Below are 15,811 nucleotides of genomic sequence, written 5' to 3'. Positions count from 1 at the left end.
TCTAGATCTTAGTGGTCTAGATGTTAAACCTCTGGATAAGTGTTGAAAACATAAACATGATAAAAAAAAATGTATGTATTAAAATAATGTATTTGGTTAATAGTGGTTTATCTCATTAACATATTATCAGGAAATATAACAATAATATCACATTGTCATGTTTTTCTAATACTGTGCAGCCCTCCTCTTTAATAACATTTTAAATTAATCACCTATCCATATTCTCTGATTTTGTGAACCAGGTTTGTTGCTGCACCTTTTGTTCTTGTAATGGATTTTACAATGTAGATTGAAAGTTAGCATGATGTGATATAATATTAAAAAATGATAGAATATAAAGTACACAGACCTTGACGTGTGATCTTCTGTGGCATTATGATACAACCTTCCAGGGAAATGTCTCATCTTATATAGCAAAAATATATTTTAAAAAATGAGAAGGATGTAAAAAATAGTATGTCTCACAAGTGCTGTTCAAAGCTCTCTTGGGTGACTCTAGCTCTTCTTAGCTACATGTCAAATAATTTCAGTCTATGTTTATTTATAGGAAGTTGATAAATATAGAAAATGTAAAAAGGTAATAATAGATATAGCCAGTATAGAAATACCGAGGTAAAAAAGCAACAGTAAGTCATTAGCCTTAGTATGATCAGGTTTGATCTGCAACGACAACCAGGTACTTGGAAATGTCGGATGCGTATGTGACTGAGACATAAATATCTTTCTTTTCTCAGTGTGTCACAGTACCTTGCACGTATATGCTGAACCACCTCCACATGGTCCTTAGAGCTGCTCTATCTTTATTTCATCGTGGCCACACCAACTCACAAAAGAGTTTGCTGTTAATTCAAACAGCGTCTGTTAAGAGTCCCCAACTCCCAGCACTGACATGAAGACTCTATTACACACCATTAAACTTGCAGCCTGAGGCAAAGGTGTGTGAGGTGGGAGGAAGAAGGGAGTTGGAATCAAGGTGAAGGATGGAAACCCTGGAGAGACATTGCCCGATCTGTGGTTACTCAGGAAAAGCAGACAGCTGCTGGCCCTTTAAATCAACATTGCAAGGGTGTCTTTGTGGAAGGTCAGAAGGATTTGGGTCATTGAAATGTCCTTGTGAAGAAGCAGTGCATTGGTTTTTTGGCAGATCGTCCTCTGTCTTAGTTTTTCTCTGATGTCATGTCTTTATCTGTCTTTCCCCCAGATCTGTTTTGTGAATCTGGACCCTCAAAAAACAAATTGTCGAGATGATAAAAACAACAAGGTGAGTCAATTTCTTGCTCATTTGCACTCTCATCCCTCCTGTTGTTCTAACTTTCTGTTATATTTCCTGCCCACTTTATATCACTCATGAACTATGTTCATTGTATTCCACATAAGCATCTTGCTTCCGTTGCCATGGATTCAAGATCGTTACCCAAAATTACAGGTTTTATTTGTTAAATGATATGCAGATTTTGTAGCCTTTTTTGCAGCTGGCAGTGGGCGATCAATAAAAATTCCATGCGGTTCAGGACTTATCACAGGATGGAACCTGTAATTACATGGACTTGCCTTAGATCCACATAAAGCATATTACATTCAGTTTGAATCTTCATAAGAGTCTTTTTCCATCATTAAGTGTTGTCTCTGTGGTTGGCATGTGTCTTGCAGAAATTGGCATCAGTGTCTCCAGACCTGCCAAAGCTTGTTGAATTACTGACCATCCACCAGCCCAAAGAAAATGAGATCCTACTGCTCGGTGGCCTGGAAACGTCAGAAATATGCCAAACACACCCACACTCCCCTTTGCAGGTAAGTGTGCAGTAGGCTTCACGTCTCGCAAATTTTCTGGACTGTAAAGTGTGCAAATTGTTCCATTATGCAATAATTTATTGTGATTAGATCCGAACCTTTTGTGGTAGTTATACTTGCTGTATAGCTTAGTGATTACTGTAGACCTTTGCTGCCAAACTGCAAGGTTAATTTATTGTAAAATCATGGTTTTGTCTTGATTATTTTTCACATAAAGTGATATAATGCAAAACAAATTCACTAAGAAAGTAAACAGAGAGTTAAGCACATTTAAAATTTGCTTCACTAGGACTCACTTTGTTGTTCTCTTTCCACCCAGTCTCTATGCCTTACAGGTTGGAAAGCAACTTAGGCCAGAATCATGGAATTTATGACCCAAGAGCCTTGACCCTTTATACGATCTAGACCAGTGGTTCTATACAAAAAATACTGAACTCAGCATCACTTTAAATTAATTCTACATGAAACTCTAACTCTTCTACATTCATTTGGGGAAAAAAAAAACTTTTTATGGAGGCTAATCAACATCCTAACCATAAAAAGACAAAGTGTTTACATGGACTTTTAAATGTGAATTAACAATACACATTTCCAAAAGAACTGTTTGGAATGTAATATTTGTTTGGTCGTATTTGTTATATCCAGTCATAACTATATAGTTTGCATGCCACTAAGATATTCAAACTGCTGTATGGAGTCACACTAGAACAGATGTTTTGAGTCAGTAAAACAAATCATAATGCCCAATGTGATAAATGTCAGAGAGTTGGAAGCAGTAATATAACAATAATTTGTTGTAATGTTTTGTACTAAAATCAAAGGCAAAATGGCTCTGTCAAAAACACATGGTTGTTCTCAGTGAGTTCAGCTTGAATTCACATTATCATTCTAAATATTCAGTTAATCACAAGAAACAGAAGCCAGTGAAAATAATATTTAGACTTGATAACCAAAAGCACTTGTGGAATGAGTTTGAATTGAGTTCGAGTTATAATCTGGAAATCAGTCATAGCTAACTATGATTACTGCAAATATTAACTACCCACCAATGCATTAGTCAGAAGCCCTAGGTTTTATCAAAGATAGAAAGCAAGGTTTAAGAAATCTTTGAAATGAATTGTACTTTTAAGTCCAAAGTTCTTATTAGGAACTCTTGTTCCTAATAAGAAACTTTTAAATAATTTATATTAGTTTGCTTTAGAAAAGTCATGAAATGGGCACAGAGGGAACTTAATGTTTTTGGTTTTACATATGACTTAGAGTTTTACTTAACTTTGCTCCTAGTGTGCATGCAGGCATATCAAATTTATATGCCAAGATTCTAGTTAGATTTCTTCTTCTTTCAGGGTGGGCAGCGCACAGGTGTGTGCTTGCTTCCATGTTCAGGGAAGAGGCACTCGACCCCTCCTGCCAGCATCATCTTAGAGATCAACAAATTTCTGATTGGCATGCAGTGGGGAAAGGAGCAACAACTGCAGCACGGCCAAACTACTGGACAAAAGGTTGATGATGACACCAATCGTTCAATCTCGTCAATTGAAGAGGACTTCCAAACAGCATCAGAACACCTTGGAGAGGATAGTGAAGATGACGGCTTAAGAAATGGTAAGATTTTTAGCAGAGTGTTGGAGTTTGACACTTTTTTTACAACCAGGATCAGTAAATATAGAGAAAAGAGTGTGAAATTATGCGTAAAGATAATAAAAATGGGACAAACTTCATTCAAAATCTTTCTGAGGGTAAACAAATATATATACGTTAATATTGTTCTAGTCTTAGCTTGCAGAAACTGTCAGAGTTGAATTCAGATCAGTGAGGACATTCTTCATTGCCTGTTTTTCCTTTTCCCCTGTCTCCTCGCAGAACCAGTGAGTGGTGACGTGGGGAACAGCTCAGTTGAAGCTTCACAGAATCACTGTGTCAGACATTTGTGTCACAGGGGACAGCTTGCTCGTCATCACAGCCAAGATGATAGTGACGTGAAAAGGGAGGGACTTCCAAGTGCAAGTGTTCATACAAAAGAATCTGCTGGCCACTACGCAACCAATCTAGCTGAGTCGGTATTGCAAGATGCCTTCATACGACTCTCTCAAGATGAAACTTCCTTTGTCCCTGAGGCAGCAATCAGTGTGTCCCTCTCTAGTTGTCCTTCCAACAGATCTTCAAAGACCAAGCAGCCTTCAAAACAACGGACCTGCTCTTTTGAACTACCCAAAATTGTAATAGTTCAGAGCCCAGACAACTCAGATGGAGCAGCAGAATGGTCAGAGACACAACCATCACACAGGCATGATCACAATATTCCTGCCAAGGCAGAGGAAATGCCGGAGACTGGGACGCAGGCTCCAACTTCTCAACACAGCAGTGGACACAAACATGTTGAAATGGCTTTGGCCTGTGCAGCGAGTGTTATTGGCACCATTTCTTCCCCAGAACTGACTGAAAAGCTTACTCTTGATTCTGCTTCAGTAGAGGTAACAGAGGAGGAGCTGCAGCAAGTAAAGGAGAGAAGTGACTATTCTGTGTCTTCAGCTATGTGTGGCATGGCACAAGTAGCCGGAGCAGTAGCAGCTGTGGAGTTAACTGAGGACTCCGTTGGAGATGGTGATTCTGATGTAGATTCCTCTGAGGCCTACACAGCCTCCCATGGTCTGATGTCTGCAGCCAAGGCTTCCACAGCCTTCCCTCTGCACTGCAGTGTGGCAGCAGGAACAAGTGTGGAAGCATTCAGAGCTAACATTGCTGAGATTTTGCACAGGGAAGCAGCAGAGGTCCTGACTCAACCACAAGGCTACAAGAGTGTGGCACACTTGCTGGAGAGAACACATAGCAAGATAGTGGATGGCATTACGTGTCCCAAAAAGTGCTGCATGGATGAGAGTGGGGTGGACGACCTAATAAATGAGGTTGCTGACAGTCTATTCAAACATGCTTTAGAGAAGGCCAAAAAGAAAAAGGAACTGGAGGATGCTGGGAAAGATGCCCCCAGCCTCCAGGTCTTTCTTCAGGACAGCGTAAACAATTTGTTATTTGATATTCTTTGCTTGACCCAAAAGAAGATCAGTCACATTTCTGAAGGTGACCAAGGGTCAGAGGAAGTACAGAAGATTGACATTTGTCCTCTAGAACCTGATGCTGCAAAGGAAAGCAAGGATCCATTAAGTCAGCTGAAGAGTTTGGTTGGCATGAGTCATTCCACTAACAGTGAGAACCTGTTCCACTGTACAGAAAGGTTTTCCATGGTCCCAGGACTGAAGAAGAAATATGTCCCTGTAGAAGGAGATGCAGTGGCTTCTTCCACTACACCACTCTTTAAAGAACAACAGCTGCAATCTCAACGCAGACAAAGTCAGCCTAAACCTAGAGATTTGCCTGATCAGCAACAGAACAATGTTGTCATCAGAGAAGCTTTAGGTGAAATACCATCTCACAACACAGAAAGGAAGGGTAAAATAATGATGGGCAGTGACAGCAAACAAACTTCTCTAGTCTCACAATCATCCCTCAACTCCTGCAGCTCCCTTCTTTCTTTAAGAATGGATTCTGACTTTAAGGCACCTATCACTTGTTATGCTGAGGATTTAGCTGCCACAGTGGTGTCAATGGCTACAGAACTGGCAGCCATTTGTCTTGAAAACTCCACAGGAAAACAGCCTTGGTTTTGTGCCCTTAATGGGACATCAACTGAAGTACCAGAGACCTACTTGATGCCAACTTGCCGTACAGTTTTAAGGAGGAAGGAGTCTCAAAGCAGCAATGTGGCCTCTAGAAAACACCGGGCACCCCGACTCAGCGAGATCAAAAGAAAAACAGAGGAACAGCCAGAACTAATGGAGAGACTAGTTAACAGGGTGGTGGATGAATCTGTCAACCTAGATGAACCACAAGACCCATTTGCCCTCTTTGCCTCGGAAGTCACAGCTAGAATCATGAATTGCCCTGAACTCAACGTGGTGGACACCTCCAAGTCAGGCCAGCAGCGCAGCAGATTACAGTGTGAAAAGTGGAGTCGTGGAAAGGCGTCTAGTTATGAGAGCATTCCAGAAGAAAACACAGACCCCTCAGGTGCACCAAACACCCTGGGCCCTTGCAGTCGGTTAGGTCAGAACTTAAGCCGTGGCAGCTCCATTTCTAAGCAGTCCAGCTGTGAGAGCATCACAGATGAGTTCTCACGGTTCATGGTAAACCAAATGGAGACTGAGGGCAGAGGTTTTGACCTTCTGCTGGATTACTATGCAGGGAAGAATGCCAGCACCATCCTGGCAGCAGCTGTGCAGCAGGCTGCAACAAAGAAAAATGGTCACCTTAATATCAGAGCCTCCTCCTGTTTATCTAAGCAGTCTAGCACAGAAAGCATCACGGAGGAATTCTACCGCTTCATGCTCCGGGACATGGACAAGGAGAACAAAGAATGTGGCATTGCCAAAACTAAAGAATGGAGCAATAGTCTTTTCCCTCCTACTCCTAGAACACCCTTCTGTATACGGCAGTCTTCTGTCCCAGACCGGCGGTCCTCAGATTCGCGGTTGACAGTCAACTCTCCCATAAAAGCCAACTCTTTTGATGGATTTCCCCGCAATGTATATGGAGACACTCTAAATATCTATCCAACCAACTCAGTATCAGCAACAGGATTGTGTAAGTCAGACTCCTGCCTCTATCAAAGGGGCAAGACTGATCAGATTACTGACATGCTGATCCATGAGACCTGGTCAAGCTCCATTGAGTCCTTAATGAGAAAGAACAAGATCATTGCTGATCCAGAGGACAGTATTGAGTTGGAGGCTACAGGAGACTCTCAGCCTCATGTGCAGCAATTTGCCAATCGATTGGCAGCTGACATTGTGGATATTGGTAAGTCTGCACTTGGAGGACAGCAAGATGTAGCTGGGATAACGGCTGGGTCACACACGCAGCCGCACACACCCGTTGTTGAGAGGAGAAGAGGCTTTAAACAGTCTCATCTGGCTTGCAGTCGAATTCGAACCAGCCAGGAGCAATCTGGGTCTGGCATGGGGTCTGGAAGTTGTGATAGCAATACTTCTTGCACCAGGGGTCCAAGAGATGTACCACTCATCCACATTGAGGGAGATCAAAGGGTTGAAGAGACTCTTTCAAAGCCTGAAAGGACAGGAACAGGAGCCCAGGAAACATCTGTTGATGTCATGCAAATGGAGATGCCTATTGCCAGCAGCAGCAGGTATTATTACACAACTTATAATCCTGTAGGAGAGTCAGTTGTTAAAAAAGGAGATATTGTTTATTGATCCAAAACAGAATTGTCTTTGTCAAGACATGAAAGGATGTAAAGGGTAAGCTCGGATCACATGGGTATTTTTAAAATAAACATTAAAGCTGGACAAATAATATCCCTGAAGAAGTAATAGATGACTTCAAAGCTATTCTTAGAGTTTAATCAAAGTCTGGCTGGCACAAAGGGGAACTATTGACATACAAAACGGATCAATTTTAAAAGAATGTGTGGTTTGACAAACCTTTGACTAGGCTGTGACTCATCGTGTCTGGGTGATGCACTGTGTGCAGGAGGCTTTTTGTGGTGTCTTCTCTCTTTTGTCCAGCTGAACTCCCTGTAATAAGGATCACTCTTGGATACCACATTAAAGTCAGAACACAAATGCACATAAGCATTGATAAATACACAAAAGGATCAACGAGGTTTTGTACATTAATATTCCTGCACATCTAAAGTAAACTAGTCAAACATTTAGCAAGATTATGATATTAACACTGGGAGAAATTATCGTTAGTGGCTGCTCTTAAAAGCTAAATATTAATTAGAGAGCATATTAGTCAAGCAAAAACTTAAATACGGTTTAAAAATTATATTGAAATGTGCAGATATTACAAACTATGTGTACAGTTAAAAAGAAATATGTATGACCATAAATTCTTCTTAGGTGTGGTTGGAAATGATCCAAAATGTTGTATTACTTGTGATATAGAATTTAGACAAAAATAGTTTAAAAAATTTATAAAATAGCAATGATGTAAATTATATACAATAGTATATGTGTTTTCTAAATATATTTTTTGTGGTTTCTTTATAAAAAGGCAAAATACACAAGAAAGAAATAGATTTAATGTGATGGCACTTAAATGACACTGAAGTAGATTAAGTACGGTGCACAAAAAGTTAAAGCTGATGTTTTGTTTGAGGAAAAGGGTTTCTTTTGTTGAAAACATCCAATAAACAGTTATATTTTTGATATCAGAAATTTTATAGAATTATTTATTGCATCATATTTTACGTCAGATGATTTTTAAAGTATTTTTTGCATTACCATGGAGACTATCTGGATGTTTTGCGTCTTGATGTTGAGAATTGTTCGGTTTCATGAGAACAGCCTTGGTGATGAGTCTTTATCTAGGGGTCTTTTGAAACAAGACAACACTGAAACTCTGGTAGCAAACATGATGCATTCCAGATTAAAAAAAAGAGCCTTAAGCAGAATTTAAGATGATGATCCTAAATGCTGCCAGCAAATCATAAATGGAACATTTTATGCATCCAGATTCTAGATCACAATGTTGAATACAACATTGAGATTTTAGAGGAAACAAACAGTAATACTTAGTATTTTCAAAAGGCAAAAATACTAGCCTATTGTCCAAAATCAAAGTTAAAACATAAAGGAAATTGATTTGTTAAAATAAACGTCACAGTAAAAAAAACTCATAGTGAACACTGAAGAGGATTGGAATAAAATTATCTCTAAGGAATTTTTTCTCCAATGTCTGTTTTAAAATGTTTAAAATGAAATTCAGATAAGTATTTTGCCAATTGTCTACACACAAGAAAGTGTGATCTTGTGTGTTTCAATGACAATTATATCCTCAAAATGAGCAATACTCAACAGTAAACGAAAAGCTGGCAGTCTTTGGTCTCCAGAGAGCCATGAGACATGCTTCCGTTCACTTCACAATACATGTAATCCTGAAGCAAGTGGAGTGCAACTGTTATTCCCTTTTGTCAAAGGGGAACTCAATCACTCGCCTGTTCAATTAAATCTGATTTCCCTCAAGAATTGTTGAGGATGGCAGCTTTCAAGCATCTAATTATGGCTTAATTTAATAAGTTTGCAAACAAATAAAGAAGGTAAAAAAAGAAAAAAAACAACACCCAGAAGTGCCCACGAGAATGATGTTTGCTGATGCATGGAAGATATGGAAATAAATTAACTATGTATTCATGTAGCACATTGTAGTTTTATTTTGTAAAATAAAACTATAAAGGCTTTCTATTTCTAGTAAGTTTACAAAGGCTATGTAACATAGTCTAAATTAACCCACTGTGGCTTCTTAAAATGCAGTTTTGAGATTTTAGGTACACAAACTGTGAACACAGAGATTTGAGAACATCATCCAGAGTTTCTAAAGACTTTGCAGCGGTCATTGTGCTCACTCAGTTGCTGGTCACTCCTACCATGTTGCGGTTTGCTCTCCCCCAGCAGTGAGAGGGACAGACCAGCTGTGGCGGTGGCTGCAGTAGTGAAGAGGGACAAGCGTTCAATGAGTGCTAGCAGTGAAGAGAGCATGGGGAGCTGGTCTCATATGACCCCTGAAGATGACCCCCACGAGGAGACCAGTAGTTTTATCCAGCTGAGTGAGGGGTCAGTAACCATTGCTCCTCGATACCGCTCCAAACGCTGCTACTGCTGTTCCCACCCTCACTCCACTCTCATTGGCCCATTGCTTCTGACACTGACTCTCGTGCCAACCCCAACTGACTTCCTGCTGTTGCTATACCCACACCTGCTAAAGCTGAATTTAGCTAGGAGCTCATAAAGTCCATGTAGAGCTAGAACTTGTCGACACTCCAAACTGCCTCCAGCAAGGTAATATCACAACTCCCTGGAATACAATTAAAATTTCAGATGAGTTCAGAGTGGAATATAACCTGTTTTGCCTGAAACAAAAGATGTGCCACAATAATAGCCAAAATATTTAAAAGAAAATACAAAAAGGCTCTCTCTTGCATCTTTAAACAGGTCCATCCACATAAATTTGAAAATCACAGAAAAAAATAATTTCTTGAAGCAATATAGTTTAAAAAGTGAATTTCATTCTATAGGTTCATTACACAGACATATTTTAGATGTTTTTTATGTGCATTTATAGTTTCTAAAAATTCAGTTTCTCCAAAAATTAGACCAATAGTAGGTGATTTTGAAATCACCTACTATTACCTACAGAAATGTTAGGTAATGCTGTTGTTAGCACCTACACAAGAGTGGGGAAGACTGCTAACTTGATTTTTTTGTCCAGAAGACATTAATTGAAGGCTAAGCCTCAAAAGACCACTGTTAAAGAAGTTAGCTCTTCACAGAGTGCTGTATCCGAACACGCTGATGGAATGTTAAGTGGTAGGAAAATGTGTAGAAAAAGTTGCACAAGGAACAGTGACAACCACAGAGTTGAATGGATTGTGAAGCAGAAAGGAAGAGTTTGAGGGAGATTTACTGCCCTGCAGCTGGAGTCAGTGCATCAAGAGACATGACGCATAGCCGGAAGCAGGAGTTGAACTACAACAGCCCCGTTCCTTGTGCTAAGTCACTCCTTGAACCAGAGATGAAAGTAAATGTTGTATTTCTTTTCAAATGCAAGGTGTAAAGTGCTCAGAATAAAAGTTGCTTGAGCTCTTGTGTGAAGTTTCCAATCAAGTGATCAGCTAGTGTTGGTCCACTGTATTTTCACTTTGCTTGACTGTCATACGCCGCAGTCTTCCAAAGAAACCTTTGGTGTATTATCAAAAGGAAGGTAAAAGATCCCAGAACCAACAATACAAATGACCTTAATTCCGTTATTAAATCAGCCTAAGTTTCTCAACAGAGTCACAGACTGATCACTTCACTGCCACATCACAACAGCTGGGTTTGGTGTGGTCCATGTTAGCTTACAACCTGTGTATCTTGTTTATTACAACGATCCATAACGTCAACATCTGATGAAATTACGTGTTTCCTAGCCTGATTTATTCCAAATGAGTAAAAGGAAAACGTCTAACATTTTGGGTTTTTTCCTCTATTTTCGGGCATTTTAAATGTTCACTCAAAATTCACATTAGATTGAAACAGCTGATACACTAATGTATTTGTTATAGTTAAGGAAAATGCTTTCCTTAACTGTAAGGAGTAGTCCTACATTTCTGCATTAGTAATCCTTTTTATTACTATCATGCAATATTCTATTTTCAGAGAAACAGAATTTGGGGCTTTCATTAGCTGCAAAAGTCATAATCAGCAAAAGTGATGATAAACAGTTGAAATATATATCTGTGTAATGTGTTGCTTTTTGAATTGAATCATTAAAATGGATAATATTGTAATCCCTTGAAATGCAGTTGTATGTGTAACTGCTTCTAAATGTGTTGGCAAAGACAGAAAAATGAAAAAGACTGACCTCTTTTTATGCTCAGTGTAGCAGTGATGCAAGGTTTTTAAATGCACAACCACAACTGCTGCTCCCTGCTAGCTCTCCATTTACCTGCTTACTCTAACTTCACCTCATCCCTAATCCATGCTGTGACATATGGGCGTGACTGCCAGCCTTGCCTGTCCACCCTACCCACCTGAACTATCTCCAGATCTTCTCATCCCCATAATCAGATGGACTCGCTGTTTAAACACAGTTCACCAGCTCTCCCAGCTTTAACCTCCAGTTGTGCTACAGCTGTCACTAAAGTTGATTATCAGCTAACAGAAACATAATGCGCTTCGTCTCGTACTTTCTGGCTTCCACTTGCAATGTGGCATCATCTGTCTTCTAATCTTCCGACTGCAGGAATGGGACAAGCAGTGCTTCTAGCCTCGGCTTGGCAGACCTGGATGCTTTTTCTGATGTTCCTTCTCAAAGCACAGTGATCAGGTATGTCATTGTCACCAGAAGATGCCCATTATATTCCTCATTAATATGTCACTCCCACATTCATGGTGACAGTGTTTCATTAGAATAAAGTAATTGGTTTGCCCCTATTGCTTTGTGTTGACATCCTGAGACGTGCTGGCCAACACTCCCTTTTGTATTTTCATCCTACTGCAGATACAGCATTGGTGAATAGAAAAGAAAATAATTAATTCACAATTTATTTCTCTACAACAGATAGCAGAAAATTTCAAAACTGTTTGTCCTTATTGCTTTTTCTAATGTTGAATAATTTCTCAACAAGTGTTTGATTATACCCACCCAACCTCTGTCTTAAAATATCTGTTCACAGTGAGGAGACAAAGAAAGGCCACATGGAGGGAACTCAAGTCAGCGCTTTAGGTATGTGTCCTTGTTGATTCTTATGTTACCAAAATGCTATCTGCCTGTTAAAATCCTATAAAAATGCAGGCACTTACAGTATGAATATGTTCGTATTCTATGAAAAGACACAAGATAGAAAATCCACCTCCTGAAAAGCCCAGTTTGCTCCAAATTGTCAGCTCCACTGTCTCTCACTAGATCCTCGTCTAACTCTGCAGGATTCCAGCTTATATTCAACTCAGCCTGTAAATAAAGGCAGTTCAACACTGTAAGGATTTGCTCACCTTGTCACTAGAATATTTCAGCACATCTCTGACAGGAGACATCTGCCAGATAGCTCTTAAAGTAAACCATGGTTTTCTTTACAGGACTATAAAGGTTTAGGATTTAGATTACAATTATGGGTCGGATTTTGACCCGTAGGAACTTCTTGCTGTGAGACGACAGTACTGGTCACAGCACCCCGAGTCTCTATCTGTGTAGTTCATCTCCAATGCCTTTTTAGTTTAGAAATATACTGTACTACAAAAACACTCCTAGAGGTTTAGAGGTTGACTTGTAATTTTACTACTCCACACAAGCAAAGTATAAAATCAGACATTGTGAAGAATAGATTGGTTTTTAATTTGTAAATTAAATATTTATATGAAATACTACATACATTTAACGGGCAATTAAAAAAATGACCATCAAAATAAACACCAGAATTATGGTATTGAACATAATTTATTTTGCCCTTTACTTTATATTGACTTTTAAAAGAAAATATTGTATTTGGAAAGTATTTCAAAATTAATTCAACAAACAACATTACTTTAATTACTTTAATAAGTGCCAGTAATCAATGGCAGTAAATGTTTGATATGATTTTGAGAATTCAATGTTTCTCCAAACATGATAAAAAATGTTTCAATTTGGGTGGGGGGAATAATCTTTTCTTACTTATATCTTTCTGAAAAATTACACTCTTCTCATCAATAATTGGAAAAGTCTTAACGTCCATTACAGCAATCAGCTCTTTCTTATAACTGATGACCACTGATATTTTTATGATTTATCTTTAGTAATGAGCTCTAAGGCAAAGAGGTTGAAAGGCCTCCTTTCCATTACCCTAATCTTTAGCCCTTCAAAACGTTAATATGTAATATAGAAACATGTTGGTCAAAAATAAAAGATTACTTTGAATCCCAACCTACCTGGTGCATGAATAATTTTGAGCTTAACTGTTTTGCCAGTTAGTTAGTTTAGAAAAGAGGCAAATCTGTAATAAACTCAACATTAATTTACAAGCTGCTGTCTTGTCAGCCACTGTGTAGAGTTTCTACCAACACCCACATTTCCTTTTATTGACTCTTCAGTTTTTATTTCTTTTTTGCTTAAATTTTGCAGATATTCAACCTCTAACGCTTTACATTAAACAAGTAATAGAGCATAAAACACTAAGAGGGTCAGAATGAGTCATCAATACGCTTTTTATTGACTTCCTACAGGACAAATGCTAAAATATTAATATTACTAATAATATTCTCATGTATATATATAAATGAACATGAATACTTACATGAATACTTAGTCAGATTTAGTAAGGAGCATGAATAGAAAAATATTTGACTTGAACTTTGATTTTATGTGAACTTCAATAATTTATTTCTCTCAGTTTGATCACCTCACTATTATCGTAGAGCTCTTCATACGCTAATCTTTCACTATTAAGGTATTCCTTATTTAATTACTCAGGTTTTAAGAATATCCAAAAGGAAAACAGAGCCAGATAAATTTATTGTTTGAAACTGCTCATGCTTTAACAGCGGGAAAATGTTTATTTCTAAAGGAAAATCAAATGTGGCCTCATAGTCCAGTGATGAACTGCTTAATCAAGTGTTGGGTAGGAGTGACTTCTACCTAACACTTGATTAGCTAGAAGTCCAAATCAAGTTTCTTTTTGTCCTTCAGAGAGCTCTTCAGGAAGTCCTGCAGGCGGTGGCAGTAACCTCAGGCAGCTTTTAGTGGTAAACTGTGACCTGGAGCAAGAATGTGAGGACTCTGAGCTCAGAGTGGCTCTGCAGTGGATTGCTGCCTCTGAATTGGGCCTTCCTGCTCTCTACTTCAGGAAGTCAAAGGAGAAGAGGTTAACAAAGGTAGGAAATAGTTTAAAAAAATAGCAAATGGTTTATATTGCTTGACAAGACTGTAGTTTAAAGCAGTTTCAGTAGAAGTGTATTTACATACACAAACAGATTCAGTGTTAATTTCTTTTTGAACATATTCTGTTCCTTCAGTTTCAGAGGGTGGTCCACCTGATGGCCCAGAAGGCATGGCGGATTGCTGACTTGTTCAGCGCTGTGGTTCAGTTCTGTAAGCTACACAAGACCAAGGAAGAGGCAGACAGGTCTCTTCGTGCCAGCCTCTTTGACTGGCTTTTGGAAACCCTTTAGGACAAACTGACCTCATCTTACTGCAAACAGCAACACATCGTCGCCTGTTATAGTTGGTCTGCAATGAGTTTGTTTGCCCCATTCTGTCTCATCTCCGTGTCTGTTATTGTAATCTGGAAACACCTTTTTTCTCCTGGACTGAGAAAGTCTCATGTGGTTCTCCAAATTGGTTTGCCAGTTTACAGGTGGAATTTGACCAGCTTCCCTTTAATTCCAACATATTTTGTTTTACATTTCATCCCTCATGCGAGTTGCCTACACAGTTAAAGCCAACAATACCAGCTGAACATTTCTGACGGGAGCCAACTTTAAAGATCTTTTTTTTTTTTTTTTTTTAAAGTAAGCATGCTTTAACAGCACCAAAAATATATAAAAATAAAATATTGTAAAAAAAGAAATTAAAATCTCAAATCTATAGCTAGCTAAATCAACATTCTAACATGTTAGATCAAAATGGCTCAAATGATATCTCTTTTTTTCTTTCTCCACTCTTACATGCATATTGTCACATCTTTGTTTTGTACTTTGGCCAATCTCTGTAGTGACTATGAAATCCATTCCTAAGTCAATATGTTGTTTATCCTCTTGTTACCTGAGATCTGTTTATTTTGGATAGTTGTGCTGTAAATACTGTAGATTTTGGAACTGTTGCACCTTGGAGTAGTGGACTGCTCTCTATAGCTTTTAATATGTCCAAAAGACAAAGTGAGGTTTGTAATGTTAAATTTGTATGTGGATTTGCTCGTCTATTTCTCTACTTAGTGGTACAATAGTGTAACATCAGCATCAGGGGGTAAAAAGAAGCACACAATTCAGCTGTAAACTCTGTCTCAGTGGAACTGAATGTATTTATCTTTTGACATCAATAAATGTCTGTGATGTGAAGAAACAAGCATTTGGAAAATCATTTACACTTGATGAAAGGACTATGAGAGTATCAGACCTTTACCTGCAGCCGATGCGACTTGACAGTTATCCAGCACACCGCTAACAAGGCGAGTAAGCCATAAAAGGTCATTGCTAAACAAGCTGGCTGTCCAGAGTGCTGAATGCAATCATATTACTGGAAGGTTGAGTGGAGGGAAAAACTTATTTAAAAAAGGTGCACAAGTAACAGGAATAAGCATAGAGGTGAAACAAAGCCCAGCAGGTTTTTCTATATTACATTATTCTACATTATGCCTTTACAAGTGATCTTTCTTGTGGATGCCCTGCTTATGTAATTGTAGTTGTAAATAAAAACATACTGTTACCCAAGGATAAACTGCAGGAAATAGTCAGTTGTATTGCTATTTCAGCTCTGAACCACACTCTGCTAA

General features: G+C 38.7%; 1 protein-coding gene across 3 annotated transcripts in view; it reads left to right on the top strand.

Moving 5' to 3' along the window:
- Positions 1 to 15,384, top strand: part of sphkap (SPHK1 interactor, AKAP domain containing) — a 107,458-nt gene extending 92,074 nt beyond the window's left edge. For 2 of the 3 annotated variants that reach the window (XM_027999020.1, XM_027999021.1), the window contains 9 exons: positions 1,202 to 1,261; positions 1,651 to 1,791; positions 3,138 to 3,396; positions 3,655 to 6,991; positions 9,261 to 9,422; positions 11,593 to 11,676; positions 12,026 to 12,075; positions 14,011 to 14,195; positions 14,337 to 15,384. In XM_027999020.1, the coding sequence (XP_027854821.1) occupies positions 1,202 to 1,261; positions 1,651 to 1,791; positions 3,138 to 3,396; positions 3,655 to 6,991; positions 9,261 to 9,422; positions 11,593 to 11,676; positions 12,026 to 12,075; positions 14,011 to 14,195; positions 14,337 to 14,492 (4,434 nt within the window). In that variant the 3' untranslated portion in view covers positions 14,493 to 15,384. The remainder of the gene's footprint in view (positions 1 to 1,201; positions 1,262 to 1,650; positions 1,792 to 3,137; positions 3,397 to 3,654; positions 6,992 to 9,260; positions 9,423 to 11,592; positions 11,677 to 12,025; positions 12,076 to 14,010; positions 14,196 to 14,336) is intronic. The other variant, XM_027999022.1, reaches the window with a different exon arrangement.
- The last annotated feature ends 427 nt before the right edge of the window (positions 15,385 to 15,811 follow it).

This window comes from Xiphophorus couchianus, chromosome 18 (genome assembly GCF_001444195.1).
Source record: "Xiphophorus couchianus chromosome 18, X_couchianus-1.0, whole genome shotgun sequence".
In the NCBI taxonomy this organism is placed as follows: domain Eukaryota; kingdom Metazoa; phylum Chordata; class Actinopteri; order Cyprinodontiformes; family Poeciliidae; genus Xiphophorus; species Xiphophorus couchianus.
The sequence above is the reverse complement of the archived record's forward strand: the minus strand, read 5'-3'. Positions and strand labels throughout refer to the sequence as shown.